General features: G+C 41.0%; 1 protein-coding gene across 1 annotated transcript in view; it reads left to right on the top strand.

The window, feature by feature from the left end:
- The window catches only part of LOC136677522 (whirlin-like), an 87651-nt gene extending 72742 nt beyond the window's left edge, over window positions 1-14909 (top strand). The window contains exons 8-12 of the mRNA XM_066655092.1: window positions 154-228; window positions 3130-3751; window positions 5133-5314; window positions 6201-6317; window positions 14606-14909. Coding sequence (XP_066511189.1) covers window positions 154-228; window positions 3130-3751; window positions 5133-5314; window positions 6201-6317; window positions 14606-14788 — 1179 coding nt within the window. The 3' untranslated portion in view covers window positions 14789-14909. The remainder of the gene's footprint in view (window positions 1-153; window positions 229-3129; window positions 3752-5132; window positions 5315-6200; window positions 6318-14605) is intronic.
- Window positions 14910-16624: the final 1715 nt, after the last annotated feature.

Below are 16624 nucleotides of genomic sequence, written 5' to 3'. Positions count from 1 at the left end.
GTGAGTAGGTGGTCATAATTCTGTGGCTGATCAGTGTATATATAAGATCAGTTTTGTGGATATTGGTATTCACATCAGGACACCAGCCCTGAAAATCTAATGGGTAAATTGGTAGCATCCCCCAGCCTTAGTGAGTGGTGTTGTCTTTTGCAGAACGAGTGCAGGATAGATGGAAGTGTTATGATTGGACCTGGTGGGGCTCCGAGCCCTCTACAGGACATTGCTCTGGTGAGTATCGGTGAGAGAGAGAGAGTGTGTGTGTTGGTGGTCAGTTAAACATTACAACACTGAGTGCCTTTAGTGAAACAGGCAGCTGAAGAAAGTAGCAGTGTTTCTGTGTCTGTGTTCATCATTTTACAAGTTACTCAGCAAAACATTGTGTTTGTTATTGTATTGCATCAGGCTGGTTTTCTAAGCCTGGTTTTCTGATGCAATTTGGACATTCTTCTCCTTCTTTTCCTTTCATGTGTTTTTTTCTCTTTACGTAGCTCTGTCTAGAAATCAAACAATTCAATGGTCCCCAGCTTGTTCTCCTATGAGGCACCATGCGTCCCAGTGCTCAAATATAGTACTCTGAGAGAGATCACCCTTCTTTTAAAGTACATTCAGCCACAGTTATTCTTTTAGGAGATGAGATGCAAGTGAATCCACTTACATTAAAAAACGGGGAGTCAAAGGAAGATAAATGAAACACCAGCAGGTTCCAAAAACTACCAAACTGACATCATAAACGATAAAGCTTTCATCACAGGCTCCACTCTCATTTCAGATCTGAGAAATCCTCGGGTGTTTCTGTCCATCCTTCCACACAACAACACAACACAATGGTTCTTTAACAAGTTGTCAGTGAGAAAAAAAAACTGAGAGGAAGCTTCTTGAGAAGCATCAAAACTGTGGACAAATTAATATTCTGTCCAACACATCAGTGTTGAATATGAAGTGTATAAATAAAGAGTGGTCTCCGGCATTTCCAATGTCCTGTTGTGTGTACAGTACTTTATTGGTGCTGCAGTGTTAGATCACCAGTCAATACAAGCTTCAACTAGCAATTTAAGTTTTCAGCTATGATTGATGCTGTTGATGATGATTGATGATGTTGTCAGATATTTATGGGTAATACACTGATTAAAGGTGTTGTGGACATTATGAATACTGAATAGCAGTAATTACATGACGTCGGTTCTTAATGTGATGGCATTTAGCAATAAAATGTCAGTCCGTAAAAGCAGCAAAATGTCAGGTTGTTTTCCTTTAGGCTATCACTGCTTTCTGCAATTATATTACCCCTTTAAAGCCCAGTTAGAGTCAGGTCAGCCGGCAGACTGCACTGAGTGCTGCAGCACAACCATTGTGTTTAATAACAGCAACACATTCCGTCAAATGTATAACAGCCACTTCCGCCGTGCTCTGAGTGATAGACTCTTGCCTAGGCCTCAGGCTCCTCTAGTGCTTTTTTTTTTTAAATCATGTTAGGTTACTAGTGACTCATGACCTCATTTCCCCCACTACCACATCCATCCAGGCATTTGTGTATTTTCACTAAAACACAAAATCAATAAAAAAAGAGGGATGTATGTTCTTCTTGTGGTTGCCATTAAAGTTTGATGGTTTAAATTTTAAGACCCAGCAACTTCATTCATTCATTGTCTGTAACCACTGTAACAGGGTCCAGAGCCTTCCCGGAATCACTGGGTGTAAGGTGGGATCTCACCCTGGAGGGGGCGTCAGTCGTTCAGAGGGTGACACATTCACTCACACACTCACACGTTTGAGTCACCAATCCACCTACCAACATGTGTGTTTGGACCGTGGGAGGAAACAGGAGCACCAGGAGGAAACCCACGCAGACACAGAGAGAACACACCAAACTCCTCACAGACAGTCACTCGGAGCAGGACTTGAACCCCCTGGAGCTGTGTGACTGTGACACTACCTGCTGCGCCACCGTGCCGCCCTGTCCAGGAATTTGATTAAGTTAAAACATACTTTTATTTGACAGTACAGAATAAACAAACAGTAAATGTTACAGATCGGCAGAGGAGTGCTAGTGGCCTGAGGAGCAAACATTAAAAAAATCCTGCTTATTACTTGTAGATACCATTTGGTATTTAGCAGTTAATAATATTTATTCTGGGCCACACGGTGGTGCAGCAGGTAGTGTCGCAGTCACACAGCTCCAGGGACCTGGAGGTTGTGGGTTCGAGTCCCACTCCGGGTGACTGTCTGTGAAGAGTTTGGTGTGTTCTCCCCGTGTCTGCGTGGGTTTCCTCTGGGTGCTCCGGTTTCCTGCCACAGTCCAAAAACACACGTTGGTAGGTGGATTGGTGACTCAAAAGTAAGTGTGAGAGTGTGTGAGTGTGTGTGTGTCTGTGTTGCCCTGTGAAGGACTGGCGCCCCCTCCAGGGTGTATTCCCGCCTTGCGCCCAATGACTACAGGATCTGGATGCATCGTTACCCTGAACTGGATAAGCGCTTACAGATAATGAATTAATGTTTATTCTGCAAAGTATGGACCAAGTCTATAAGCAGGGAAATCAGAAATCAGAGGGACTTGGGTTGGAATTCTGGGCAGCTTCTTCTAGTGAAGACTGAAACCATACCCCACCTTTGCCAGAAAAATGTCATTAATGGAAAAGGAGCAGTAGGGGTTGTGTTGTGCGAATTTCATCACAAGAAGTTGAGGGAGAGCAGTGGTTGTATATGATGTGCAATGGTGAAGTGGAGAAGTCTGGGTGTGGTCCTTTTCCAGTGCAGAAACTGCACTATGTAACTTTTGGAGGCAGGCTGGAAACTACCCCATTCCTCTCCCTCCCCCTTGATTTTAAGACAGTGCTGTAAAAGTTTATTACACTCTATAGTGTTTCTTTAAACTTCAGTAAAAGTACCAATGTAGTTGGCTATAAAAATTTCATATTCCCAGGTTAACAAATAGTACTTGAGGTATTTTACAGGGATGTTCTTCTCTAATTTTACTGGCAATTCCAATCCTGTAAACGGAAGTGTTTGCGCAAACAGTGGCAGCGATGCATTGAGAAGTGTTAAGGAATGCTGCAGGCAGGATAAATTAATCCTTCTAAAATTATCCTGAGATAATATGGGGTTGTCCTGTGTTCTTGTGTCTTGTTTCAGGACGAGGTGCAGACTTCCTCAGAATCACCCCCTAATTTCAGACCCCCTCCCCCTCCCTCTGTCCCTGGATCTGTCAGACATGGGAGTCCGAAAGGCCAGATCAAACGCCCCTCGTCCAAACTGTCCCACACCAACCTGCTCTTCTCCACCCCCTGCAGGATGCACCAAGACAACCACGCTCAGCACCATGCACACTCGCCGTGCTCGGCCCACACTTCCCCCTGCACCATCCACCACACCACCTCACCCTGCTCCATCCACTCCTCCCCTCCACCCTGCTCCCTCCACCACTCGTCTCCATGCTCCGCCCATCGCAACGTTGGCCCCTCTGTTGCCCCCATCGTCGGACCACCAGCCAAAGACCTAGTCCAGTTCCTGATGAGCCGGCAGGCGGCCGTGCATTCCCCCCACTCGGAGTCGCCCAGCCATTCTCGAGCCGGGACGCCAACCCCCAGCTTGTCCCCTCGTTCGTCTCCATCCCTCTCGCCCTCACTGCTGATGCCTGCCCCGCCCCCCTGCAGCCCTGAGAAACCAGAGACCCTCAGCCCCAACACTGCTCAAATCCACAGACTCAACCCCGAGCACGACTCAGTTGAGGAGAGGTCACAGCCCCCACCTCGAGGTGAGAATAACCCCACATTGCAGTGCAAAATGTGTGCACCATGAAACAATGTTTTTGTTGATTTTCTCAGTGGATAGAATTTGACAGATGCTGTAGGGAGAACAAGCTGCAATATGGCATTTATATTTCTCTGCACATCCACAGTTTTTTATTATTTATGTAGTGCAACATGTTTACAAATAGAAAGCATCACAATGTGTCAACACCGGGTGCAATTTTTATTAATTTTTTTAGGCAATTTTTTTTACTTTTTGGAGTTGTATTCATCAGCAGTGTCTCTCAGCACTCTCACATTCCTTGTACATATGTTGATTACGCAGCGCAGGATTTTCCATTAATCATAATGCAGAGCCAAATCATTGTGAATTTTACCAAATATCTCAGCAAACACTTTCTGAAAACTGTGCTGCTCAGAAGTAAATGTGTGTGTTTACAGTGAGTATCAGAGCACTTACATCACACACTCATTCTGTGCCTGGGGATGTACCATGCCTGAGTCCAACTAAACCACTTGAGGAGGTGAGCCCAGGCACACTGCACTCACACTAGTCAAACAGACCAGACTCTTGCGGGTCAAACCTGCACAGGCAATGTATGGATTGCCTACTGTGAGTACACTCTTAATTCCTTTAGACTTACAGCTAGTCTCACTAGGGGTCATCACAGTGGATCGCTGTGATTCACATTACAGACTTGACAATTATTTAATGCCAGATGTCGTTCCTAATACAATCCACTGCTCCATCCAGGCTCACTAACAGTGATATGCAATTTTCCAACCTCTGTTTATTGTTTAAATTGTTAAATCAAGCTTCTTCTGTTGCCTTTAAATGTAAAATATTTAAATGACCTATATTCTAATTGACAGTAGAAGCAGCTTGATATATTTTAAACAATAAACAGAGGCTGTAACGTATTCAACAAGCAGTCTAAGGCATAATGTCAAGATCAGACTGATTAGTTCAAACTTGAATCCTCAGAGAATTCAAGGCTGCAGCGCTGTAACTGTCCACAGTGTCATCCTTATCAACACTCCTTGTCCCATCAGCATGCCACAAACATTCTGTCTCACCAGGTTCAAAGTGTTACGAACAGGATGCAGCTTAACTTTCATAAGTGCAAAATGTGTGTGTGTCTGTAAAAACATATTTGTAGATGTGCGTTTATGGATTTGTGTCTATATTCAAATGTGTGTGGGAGACTATAGTAAGGTTGTGCTTTCATGTCTCTAAAGCCTCAGGGGGATTTATTCAAGTTCATAAGCGCTAAACATACAGCAGTGTATTATCTGTGTTCCTTCATCTCTGTACCTGAAAGCATATTGTGAACAAGGTGAGAGCTTCTGCATATATTTATAGTGTGTGTGTGTGTGTGTTTTCAGGCACCACTCTCTCTCAGCTGTCTGACAGTGGACAAACCCTGAGTGAGGACAGCGGCGTGGACATTGCAGAAGCTGGGGGATTAAGTAAGGACAGTAGTCCGCGGCCTGGAAAACCTTCCCCTCAGCAGGCCCCAGGAGACACCCGGGGAGCTGAGCGAAACACGCAGAATTCTAGTCAACAGGTGGGGAGGTAACCATTAATAAAAATAATGATAATGCTGATGATAATAATAAAAATATTAAGTTGTGTGTACACCTTTGCTACAGTCAGAGATTTAACACTAGATGTTGGAACATTTCTGCGAGGACTGGACTGCAGTTATTCACAAGAACTTTAGTGAGGTCAGGTACAAATCTTGGATGATTACAAACACCACTCCAATTTGTTAGTGATCCACCATAAACATACACATTATTCTCTATAGAATGGGTCCCCTACATGTGGGCAGCCATGTTTAAAGAAGGGTTAATAGAGAATTTCTGACATATCCAGGGCTGGAGGGGTAAGAAATTCTGTATCAACAGTTTTTCAAACATGGTCGCCCACATGTAAAGGACCCTCTCTATGGCGAATAATATAAATATAAAATAATTCATTCAGGGACCATAAAGCATTAAAAAAAGTACAACAGTGACTTTTTTGAATGTAAATTATTGCTCCTTCAAAAATGAATGCATATTTTTCTGCATATTTTACAGAAATATTATAAAACCTTTTAAAACAACAGGGACGGTATAACGAATTTATTCAGTTCTTTTTCTAATGGAACTATTTTTCTTTGTAGATTGTAAATTGTCTTTGGGGAGGAAGAGTTTCAGACAATCTGAAGGCAGGGGGTGTCTCCTAAAGCCTTGTTCCCACTCTCAACTTCCTCATTCTGCCACACTTGCTCTTAATTAAAGAAAGTGCATTGCATTAGCACTGCAGTCAAACTAGGATCATCTCAGGTCTCTCTGGATCAAACTTAAGATCAAAGCCAAAGTGGGTGAAAGAAGGAGTCTGGAGGGTATTTAATCCCCTGTTCCTGTTCAATACATCTCTGTCTCTCTCTTTTTCTCTCTCTCTAGACAGGGCTACCCGAGCCTACCTTGGTACGGGTGTCCAAGACTGCCAATACTTTGGGCATTGCAGTGGAAGGTGGTGCCAACACCAGACAGCCTCTGCCACGCATTGTCACCATACAAGTGAGTGGCATGGGTTTCCTCCGGGTGCTCTGGTTTCCTCCCACAGTCCAAAAACACATGTTGGTAGGTGGATTGGCAACTCAAAAGTGTGTGTGTGTGTGTTGCCCTGTGAAAGACTGGCGCCCCCTCCAGGGTGTATTCCCGCCTTGCGCCCAATGATTCCAGGTAGGCTCTGGACCCACCACGACCCATGAACTGGATAAGCGCTTACAGATAATGAATGAATAATGAGCCAGTGTAATCAACTAATATGCTCTGTATTTAAAATGGGTGGGTTTTAATTTTTAATCTTTAATTTGCCTTTAGTAAGTGCTTGATATGGTTAGCTGTTCAGACTGTGACAGCTGTTTACTGAAGGTGTAAAACTGCTACAAAATATAAAACGTGTGTCACAAAGTTTGTTTGGTGGGGGGAGTTTCTCTTCAGAGTCTGCTAGTCAAAACTGGAAAAAAGCCTGTATGAAAGCAGTAAGTTTCCGTATAAAAGTGGAGCTGTTTTAAGTACTGAGGCACAGCTAATGAGGCAAGTGCATCTGTTTAACTAACCATCAGATGGCCAGGCCCAAATGTAATGGAAACAGGAGACATTAAGGATTCTCTAATAAAAATCATTTTCCTCATGGCCGCTTAAGCTGCCAGGTCAGTGGAACGGCGTTATTGCTCATATAACTGCCCATTACTCAATTAGTCATATAACTAATAGCCTACAACTCATTTCTCTTATAGGCTTTTAACTACTTGAATATTAACTATACCTCTACGACCTTTGTAGCTAATAGTATTTTGACAGGGCTGTAAAGCAGGGTTGGGATGTTTATTTAAGGGTGTTTTTCTGTGTTATGATTGGCTAAGAGTTCAATTTAATTTATTTCCCCTGGTGCCAGACCTTTTGACCAGTCTTGGCCATGGTAAAAAAAGTGCATTTGCATATTGTGGATTGAGGTCTTGCATATGCAGATAAGGTAAGCGTGTGAGAGCACAGGCATGTTTTTTCTCCTTTGTATTCCTTGTATACAAAGAGAGGCTTTTGCTTTAGTGCAAAGCAGCTTTGCACTGAAATGTGTCTGGTTTTTGCATAAGCATATGGTCTACAGCAGCTAGTCCTATTTGTACGTCTGGAGAATGCAGGTGCAAAACTGTGAATTTGTTTTAATGAGTTCTCAACAAATATTTGCCTTAAAAATATTTTTTTTAATTCATGTTTTATTTATTTATTTAAATTGTGTTTTGTACAATTTGTGAACATTTCCTCATGAACAAACCAATATGAATTTGCTATGGATAACATATGATGTAGCTTTACTGTATGTATTGGTTCATAATGATCCATGACATCTACATTAGGCTGACATAGTCCTACACAAACATCTATAAAGGCTAATTCCACCAAACCAATTATCATAACACATTCTATACAAGTTTTATGTTTACTGTTATAACACTTTATACACCATATATAACACTTTACACAACATATTTACACCTACATTACTGTAAATTGTTGTAAACGCTCAAGGTTTGTTGTTTACTGCTTAGCTATAGTTTGCATTTTTATTCTACCTCGGCTACAAGGAGTTCTGGTCACGCAGACATGCTGCATCTGGTGTCCATGCACCTACAATCTTGTATTTTTTGTATTATATTTGTGCTATGTTTTATTAGCTTTCTTTTTTCACTGAACCCATGAAGCAATCCAACAGTGTTTCATTATGCTGTTCAACCCTGTCTGGGTATGGGTTCACCATTGGTGAAATGAGCTTTTGATTCAGCTGTTTCAATCAGGCTTTAGAGATGTTTATGTTGGCCTATAAAAAACAAACTAAACATTATTTAAAAAAAACAAATCTATTTTCAAATTGTACCTTCTCTTCCAAAATGACCATTTGAAAGTTCTTTCTGTGTCGTTGAACAAAAGTCAAGTAGCTTTATTTATGACCATGCTTTCACACTTTTTCTGATATGCCAACATCTTTGAGCTGTCGGCAGTAAAAAAAGAAAGATTTCCATCACAATGACCCACTCGCTGATTACTGTGAGTTTCATCAGTGCAGAGTTGACTGCACAACCCAATTAGAAGCTCTCAAGATGGCGTTTTACTGATTAGAGCGCAGCACTGAGCCATACTGCGGCTTGATAAAGACTCCTTCTCTCCCACTTATCCGCCTCATGTCAGAATTAACCCTAGTGAATGGCATGGGAACATGGACTTTAATGTGTGCCTATGTTTGGAATCTTGTGCTGAGAAAAATGCTTTATTTGGTAGAAACTACAGCACTCTGCATTAGACCTTTATTACTTTCATTTCTAGTCAAAGCAGCCTTCGAGAACAAACCATTCATTTTTCAGGAAATGTTTCTAGGACGGTAATGTTAGATAATCCAGATCAGGCTGGAGACAATTTAAAGGAAAATCAGAGAAAAAAAATGTGTTAGGTTCTAATATAACATAGTGGAGGAAATTGTAAGCATAGTGAAAAAATACAGATAAAAAAGATTTTGGGATTACTAGGACTCTTAGAAGAAGAAAATGCAACCAACTTGTAAGACTAAACATTGAGTACAAATTTATTCCTATAGATTTCCTTCTTAAACCTCTTGAGGGAAAAAAAAAAAAAAAAATATATATATATATATATATATATATATATATATAGACACACACACACACACAGTATTGTGCAGAAGTCTTAGGCACCTAAGATAATTCTATATATGTAAACTAATGCCTTCTCAGTAGGTGTGGTGCCTGTATAAATTTATATATAATCACAGTAAAAATAATAATATAAAACATATAAGAAATATAAGATAATTATTTTTTCTTTAGAGTAGGAGTGTGAGTGAGTTTAAAGAACAATGTTTTATTCATATTCTCCTTGATTGCATGAATTTGTTAAATCAACAGCACACATTATTTAAAACCATTACTATTTTTATTTTTCTCTGGGAAAGTGTCTGTTCTCATCAGCGATGTGATTTTCAGCGATGGGGAATATCTTGCTATAACAGACCTAAATATTTAATGTTTAATGCAACAATAATGGGAATGTTCAGACTGGTTCAGCTATACTGTCCCATCATAACACATTTTGGAAGTAAGGGTCACTCTGCTCACTCTGGTTCTCACTGAGCTCTGAGAGTGTAAATAATTAATTGAGGGGCTGTCTTGATATCAGGCTTTGGGTAGTGACAAACACATTCAGAAACAAGGCTATAAAATAATGGGTAGCAAATGAATGTGAAACCTTCATTCTTGTCCTTGCAGTGAGAGTTATTTGGCTTGTATTTCTTGTATTTCTCTTTTTTGTGGGAAATTTGTACTTAGCTGTTGCGTTTGGCTCTGTCCAATCCAATCTACACACCTAGAGAGAGACCACTGAAAATTACTGTTGATTTTTCATTAGACATTTTTCAATACTACTATGGTAACATCATTTCACTCGAGCCTCCACAGACACCTGTTCACCTGAAGACACACTGTGAAGACGATTGCCCTGAAGAGAATTATATAGATTAGAATGATCTGTCCAGGTGCATTAAACGGTCACTTTAGAGGAGCCAGAGTGGCTGGTTGTTGGTTTTTGGGACTTTGAAATCTTCCATGTAAATGGAGTAAATAAAGAGAAGATGTTACTGGAGTAAAAACAAGGATTATTATTAAACCTAGTTCTGTTAACATCAAGCTCTAAGCAGAATGTCCCACATTTGAGAGGAACACAGGGAAGCTCATATTTGCAGTACAGCTTTGTCCTTGGGGGTGACAGATAGCTCAGCTGTAGGCTTCTGCCACCTTTGTTGTTTCTTTCTCTGGAACCAGGGGCAGTAATCATTATTTTGTGTTGGTTCTTCTAGAAATTGCAAAAATGGATGCCGTGCCACTCTCTAGAACGCTGCAGATTTGTCACCTGACGAGTAGAGATCAACGTGGCAAGGTTCAGAAGTTCTTGATCAGAGTAGAAGCTCCACTGCTGCTTATTGCTGTTGATTGGTTTTGAAAGGGTGGCCCTTATCAAGCATCTGCTCTTCATGCTGATAACTGATGCAGACGCTCAGTAACACCTACAAGTCTTTTGGTCCTCCAGCTAATGTGAATGTATCCCACACAGAAATCTTACAAAATGTAATCTTCTTATCATTCATTGAGGATGTCTGGGTTTCATTTCTGTCTCACATATCATACAGACCAGTCTCTGACCTCAGTGATTACAAGCGATCTGATTCCTTCTACCTTTGACTTAAAGCTCTACTCAATATCATTTCTTTTCAAATTTCTTTGCACTATTTATGTAGAGAATGTAGCCCAGCTACCAGTCCTCGCCTTTCTCTTTTGCAGAGGTGGGTAGTAATCCAGTACATTTACTCTGTTACTACACATGGGAAAACATGGGAATTTCTTTTTTAATTCATCCGAGAACTTACATTTCCGTTTCAGCATAGCTGCTCCAGATGAGGGTGGGTACATGAGCTTTGCCTGACGTAAACAAGGACTACTGACGTGCAGACTGACCAATTAAATGTTTACAGAGAAGGTTATCGACCAATAAGGGTAGCTCTACAGTCAGACCGTCCAATCAGAAGATTTTAGGCTACTTCACCACGCCCCCTTCTCACTCAAGTGAACCAATCGGAGTAGGGGAGGGCGGGACTAGTTTGTGAACGAAACGCTTCTCGAAATTCTATGAAAGTTCTAGAAAAACAAAATCCCGGACATTTGTGAAATTCCGCCCGGACATTTTTTTAAGTCTAAAAAAGAGGACATGTCCGGGTAAAAGAGGACGTCTGGTCACCCTACTGTTACACTTTTTGGTTAAATTGTAATTATAACAGTAGTTTTAATGCAGCATACATTTTTACTTTCACTTGATTATATTTGTGAAGATGAAGCAGTACTTTTACTGTGTTACATTGAGCTACATTCTGCTCACTACTTACTACTTATTTTTATCGATCTGTCCAAAGCACAGTCTCTTTGTTTTGTTTTGTTTTGCTTTGTCAAGACATTCAGCAGAGGATCTGTCACATGACTGTGTCTCACAAATCAAATATAGACACTAGTGACGTTTGACTCTGTTTCACCAATCAGTCAGAGCCAAGCCATCACATGAAAACTTGAGAGACAGCTGCTGTTAAAGATGAATAGTCACTTCATGGAGTGAACATGCAAAAACACACACACAGTTTATAGTTTATGTGTGGACTGCCTTGTTTTTCTAGTTGTTATTCTTTGTAATCTCTTTCTACTGAGTCCATTGTTTTGTTAATGAACATGTGAATACACAGAACTACACACAGTTTATAGTTTACGTTCTTGTTCTTATCATTTATATTCTCTACATATTGAGCCAGTTGTTTTGTCATTAAGTTATTTTGTTTTTTTGTCAAGTCATTATATATTTTGTTTAAGAGATATTCTCCGGCTCTGAATTTGTTCATTCCTGTTTTATATTTTTGTGCATTCAGGTGTGTTATTTGACATCCTGATTATTAATCAAAGAGGTTACTTAGCAATTACTCAGTACCTGAGTATTTTTTTCACTTAGTACTTTTTACTCTTAATCTTGAGTCATGTTATTCTAAAGTAACAATACTCTTACTTGAGTACAATTTTCGGCTACTCTACCCACCCTCCCTGACTGCACTGGATTGGTGATCATTTTCTTACCAATCTGCTGATGGTCCCCATCCACCTTTCAGATCTAACAGAAGACTTGTGGCTGTCCTGTCTCAACATCGGATACAGACTTTTCACCCAAACCCCATGATTTCTGACCAGTTTTACCTGCACTAAACTATGCCACACTGAACCTCTCTATCACATTCACATTGTGTATTATTCATGCAGTACCAGAAACCTGGAAGGAGGTCTTGAAAACCAGTCTGATTTCAGATCAAATAAGTTTAACAGATGAATCTTAAGAATTAAAGCTGCTTTCTTCAGTCATTTCCAAACAATTGCTTGTCACTTTTGTAGGTTTTCCTTCTCATGCAGTTTCGCCATTTCAGGGCTTTCAGAATGCTGTCTTGTCTGGTCCATACACTTCAAAAGTTTTCCCATATGACTATGTGGAGTTCACCCACCAGCTCTCAGTGGCAGCAAGGACAAGATACAAAGCTCTGGTTCTCACTTTCCAAGCTTCTAAGACTTAGCTCAGCACTGAACCTTGGTTTAGAACTTCTCCACTACATGAAAACTCAGATCTTCAACATTCTGGTGTGTCCTTGCCTCTGATCTAAGCATGCCCTTAAGACCTTGCTGTGTTAGTTTCCTTGTCTTTCAGTGAGGGAATGTGCTTTCTCTTAAATTCTAATTTAGCACTGTCCCTGTTCCTCCTTCGCTTGTCCAAAATAAACATTTTCCAAAGATCTAGACAAAGCCTTTTGTTGCACTTACTCTTTATTTCTTATCATTTCTTTGAATAAACAAAGCTTAATCTGATCTCAGGATTTAAACCTGTTTGTATTTAATTAACTCAAAAGTGATGTTTGTAATTATAATCCAAACTGTAAATGAATTTGCTTTGCTGTGAGAACAGTACTTCTTCACAATCTTCAACATTGACATTAAGCTTTTCTGTGCTAACGAGGGTTTTCTTGCTAGTGCCAAACTTGTCTGGTTCATTAATGACTTGAACTTAGATTTCTGTCAAGCTGCTTGGTGTTATCTTTACTCTATTATGAAATATACCATTCATTCAGTTATTCATTTTCTGTAACTGCTTCATCATGTTCAGGGTTTTGGTGGGTGCAGATCCTACCAAGACACTCACACATATGGACACTTTTGCACAGTCAAACCACCTACCAACATTAGTTTTTTGGACTATGGGAGGAAACTGAAGCACCTGGAGGAAACCCACACAGACACAAGAACACAACAAACCCCTCACTGACAGTGACCAGAGGTGGGGTTTGAACCAAAACCTCAGACCCCTAGAGCTGTTGCACCACCATGTACTCCTGAACTACACTAATAACAAAAACAATTAAAACTAACTGTAAGTATTTCCATTGCACTAACCATATTTATTTGAACTCAGAAAAATATGTTTAAAAATGGAACACATTCCATAACTCTTCAGCATATGTTTGTGTTTTAATATGCAGGGTGGGCCATTTATATGGATACACCTTAATAAAATGGGAATGGTTGGTGATATTAAGACGGGTGATGACCATGGTGGCCATTTTGAAGTCGGCCATTTTGAATCCAACTTTTGTTTTTTCAATGGGAAGAGGGTCATGTGACACATCAAACTTATTGGGAATTGCACAAGAAAAGCAATGGTGTGCTTGATTTTAACGTAACTTTATTCTTTCATGAGTAATTACAAGTTTCTGACCACTAATAAAATGTGTTTAAAGTGCTGCTAATTGTGTTGGATTGTCAATGCAACCCTCTTCTCCCACTCTTCACACACTGATAGCAACACCGCAGGAGAAATGCTAGCACAGGCTATCAAAATGCTAGCACACCTTCTACTTTTGGGAATATGATATTTGAGGACATTACACAGCCACATGTTTACTGTTCCAGAGACTCTGTCCCTTTAGCAAAGCTGAGGGTTCGAAGATCAACAAGCAACAACTTACCCTGCCATTTAAATTAATCGGTATAGCCTTCAAGGCCAAGGGGGGAGCAGAATATGAGAGAACATTTCGTTTTTTTGAATAAGAATGGGCAGCTGTCTAGGTTCAGGATCCACACCTTTACAAAACTTTCCCAGGTTCCCTTAGGCACAACTCAAACAGAAGCAGAACAGAACAGAACTATCGAATCAAGCTGTGACGGATGGATTATTTGAAAAATGTTGTGACGTATAATTTTATCAATACGAGCCAGCGGACTGGGAGCTGGAGACTGTGGTTGTTTAGCTGTGGAGGAACTGATCTCAGTGCTAATGGGTGCTGATGAGAGGACAGAGGTGCAGTCATGGATCTGTCAGGACTGGCCCATTTCCAACTTTTCAGCTCAAAGCACTTTCTCTCTCTCGATCACACACACACACACACACACACACACACACACACACACACACACGCACATTGGTGCTGTTTATCTACCTTGACAGAAGGCTAGCTAATGGCTTTTCAATACAAAGTGCCACATCGGGGACAGATAGTGTTCATTTTTCTTCCCCTTTCCCCTTCTCTCCTCTTGAGCAGGCTTTTGATAAATAGTTCAGGCTGTCCGTTCCTTGGGTTCTTACCTATTCTTCAAATCTCTGACTTTTCCTGGTGTTTATCTGTGCTTCTCTCTCTCTCTCTCTCTCTCTCTCTCTCTCTCTCTCAGAAGGGTGGCTCAGCGTATCTCTGTGGGCAGTTGCGGGTGGGACAGGTGATTCTGGAAGTGAACGGCGTGTCCCTCAAAGGCATGGAACATCGAGACGCTGCACGCCTCATCGCTGAAGCCTTCAAGACCAAAGAGAAGGACCATATCGACTTCCTGATCACAGATTTCAACACGGCCCTATAGAACACCACAAATGAGCTGCACACAGAGACAACAGAACTCTGAGGTCATGAAACATTTAGTAGTTAATAACAAGCCCAAATACGGAGATCTGAGCTTTGGTCGTTTTTCTCTTTGCAAAACATGAAGTCAATTTTCTGAAAATTCTTGTGGTGGGGATGTCCATAGGACAAAAAGCATAGAGGGCTAGAGGGGCAGCTTCGGAGAACGTCATTCGTTTTCTCTGTAGACAACAACTCAGGCCCAGGTCTCCAAAATATAAGAGGAACTTGTCCTCTAAGGTCTTTAAGCTGAAGAGACACTGCACTTTACTGAACTGAAATGAAGGTATGGAGCACAGTCATCCTCTGCTACAATCACAGCTGGTTTAGATCAAAACTTTCCATCAATTTACCAGAGCGTCCCACCCTCCCCCTGTCGGAACAGCTCGTTAGACTGATGTTTTAGGCTCAGAGAAATGATAGCGGACGTCCCGTGTTGATCAGCTGGCCTTCATTCTGCAATACTTTCTCTCTAGAAGCTGACGCATGTCCCACCGGGCAATCAGGAGTGTTTATGGGGCAGGGTAATGCAATGGGACAAGCAGGGTTTTATGCTAGCTATTAAACTCTGTCTCACGGCACAGCTCACACAGCTGCAAACTGAGGGCGCTCATGACTCCTCTCCGCCTCGTGCTCAAGGACATCCCACTGCAGAGCAGCGAAAATCTGAGGGACAAAAAATGGATAGTGTTTAAAATCCCCTTTGCCTGAGTATGATCACCACCAGTGGCTGGGGGATCACCCTTCATTTCACTCTCTTCCACATCTTTAAAAGCTGCTAGAGAGCTTACAGCACTTTGGACCACAGCTACAAGTCTAAGTCGTCCAAAAAAAGCAAAAAGCAAAAAAGCTAGGCCTAAGAAGGACTGTTAGATGTGTGGGTGGTGTGCTGTTATTTCATGTAACTCTTCTAGCATTTATAATCAGGTATTAATACTGGATATGGAGCGCTTCATATTCCACAATGTCCTTCTATTGTTTTTTTTAAAGCTAGCTGCCCTTTATAATAAGTGAAATAGAAATGGTCAAAAATTAGATCGAAACATAATTTCATCATTTGGTACACATCAAAAAGGCTTTCCATCTCATACGCAGTAAGAGGTTTTCCTACAACAGACTCCGAAATTACCCATTCATGTCTTCTGTTCCCTGTCAAAACATCCACCCAGTACAAGTTATTCATTTTTCAGGGTAAAAAATATATCTATATTTTGGAGAATATTCAGCAAGGTCCTCCAGGACCCTGTAATATCAGTTCTCTCGGTTCTCTCTGTCTCCACTCTTAAAATCCTTATCTTTTTAAAACCAAAATTATAACTGTGCCCTCGCAACAAAAGAAGTTACTGACATTCATTTCTTATTAAAGGTACATAACACTGCAGACACCTCCAGCCGCCAAGCAATATTTTTTCTCCCATGAATCTAAATTGGCTAAAGGTTTGCTAAAGGGGAAGCAGAATACACAACAGAGGTAGGAAATGCAAACAAATTTTAAGAGCCTTTTCACACTGAAGTCTGGTGCATTTTATCTAAACGCTCTGAAATTGCGTGAAGACACTGGAAGAGAAAGAAGCAATGGATTCCTTGAGTAGGAGCGATGATGAATTTATTATTTTATTTTAAGCACTGCGACATAATGACGCACTCCCAGGACTGTGTACAGAAAACACAACGCAGGGAGTTCAGCACCTCGTTGAGGATCTATAGCCGTATAAGGAACTGTACTAAAAGTATTTCTGTAGGTCACTGGAAGAGATTGAGGCTCTGCTTCTGAGTGTTGCTCCTCTCACTGAAAAGG

Source organism: Hoplias malabaricus, chromosome X2 (assembly GCF_029633855.1).
Source record: "Hoplias malabaricus isolate fHopMal1 chromosome X2, fHopMal1.hap1, whole genome shotgun sequence".
Taxonomy (NCBI): domain Eukaryota; kingdom Metazoa; phylum Chordata; class Actinopteri; order Characiformes; family Erythrinidae; genus Hoplias; species Hoplias malabaricus.
Note: the sequence above shows the minus strand (reverse complement) of the source record. Positions and strands in the feature narration are given on the sequence as shown.